The 1,421-nt window shown below is 47.7% G+C and overlaps 1 protein-coding gene across 1 annotated transcript; it reads right to left on the bottom strand.

Moving 5' to 3' along the window:
- Positions 1–398: 398 nt before the first annotated feature.
- On the bottom strand, positions 399–920 carry LOC103002712 (glycine cleavage system H protein, mitochondrial-like). Its single transcript, XM_028161657.2, has one exon. The coding sequence runs from the start codon at positions 918–920 to the stop codon at positions 399–401; it is 522 nt and encodes a 173-aa protein (XP_028017458.2).
- Between the last annotated feature and the right edge of the window lie 501 nt (positions 921–1,421).

Raw genomic sequence — 1,421 nt, forward strand, 5'->3', positions numbered from 1 at the left:
GACCTCACAAGGAACTAGCATGGATTCACTCACTCATTCATTTACTCATTCATTCATTCCCCCATCTATCAAACAGCTATTTTTTGAGCACCTTACCTCAAGGAGCTTCTTAATTTAATGTAGCCCAATGTATCAATCTTTTCTTTTATGAAAGGGCCCTATTCTTGGAGCTGGGGAGATGATGGTGGACCAGACTGCCTCACAGAGCTGTCAAAGGGGGGAGAACTTAGTCCCATCAATAACATGCAAAGTGAGGATAACACTAAAGGGAACAGTGTAGAGACAGACAAAACCAGATTTATTTGGCAGGGGGGAGGTGTGAGGGGGTGGCTCACTATGGGCCCCTGGCATTCTTTTTTTTTTTTTTTTTTAAACTAGTTTATTTAGGGGTTCCATTTTCACTCCTCAATAGATTTTATGTATTTCTCATATGCTTCTCCACTCATTAGTTCATATAGTTCTGAAGGGTTACTGAGTGTCATCTTGATCAGCCAACCATCTTCGTAACAAGATTTGTTGACAAGTCCTGGATTTTCTGCTAGAGCTTCATTAATTTCAGTTACTTCTCCTGATAGAGGAGAATAGAGTTCACTAGCAGCTTTCACACTTTCCAAAGCACCAAATTCCTCTTGCTTGTTCAATTTTGTCCCAACTTCAGGCAGACTACAGTAAACAACATCTCCCAAAGCTTCCTGTGCAAAATTGCTGATTCCCACTGTTCCAACACCGTTTTCTGTTGTTACCCATTCATGTTTGTCTGTGAATTTACGACCCGACAGCAGAGCGGGGCCGGTGCGCAGCGCCCGGACGGCGCCCGCCCGCAGTCCCCAGGGCCGCGGCGGGCAGGGCGCGTTGGGCGCAGAGATGGCGCGCAGGCTGCAGACCGCGGCCCGCACGCTGCGCGCCACTCGCAGCGCCATGTTCGCAGGGGTGCAGAGGGTCTCCGCGCAGCAGCTAGAGCACCCCGGGCCGGAGGGGAGGGGGCGGGGCGGGGAGAGGGCGGCCCCGGGCCGGAGCGAGCCGGAGCGAGCTGGCTGGACCGGCGCGCAGGGGCCCATTCTTTTTTTTTTTAAATCAAATTGAATCAAATATTCTAAAATGTACCTACACTAAATATATTTTTAGCCATAACATAATTTGAAAGAGTTTAAATTTTTTACCTTTTACTGGCTATGAATAATTTATTTCATTAGCAATTGTCTAGACTTTATGGCAGTTGGCATGCACCCCTGGGAATGCTTGCAAAGTGAAAAAAAGTAGAACCTACAAAGGGTTTTCAACTCCACCTTGAGATGTTGAATGAGCTGGAGTTTTGAGTAGGATTTTATGTGAGCAGAGATCTGTGGCTAAAATGCCTTGGAAACTTTCCTCCCCTGGGGCCACTCCTGGGCTTTCTCCTGGGTGGGAAAGGTGGTATGGGA

Source organism: Balaenoptera acutorostrata, chromosome 15 (genome assembly GCF_949987535.1).
Source record: "Balaenoptera acutorostrata chromosome 15, mBalAcu1.1, whole genome shotgun sequence".
Taxonomy (NCBI): Eukaryota; Metazoa; Chordata; class Mammalia; order Artiodactyla; family Balaenopteridae; genus Balaenoptera; species Balaenoptera acutorostrata.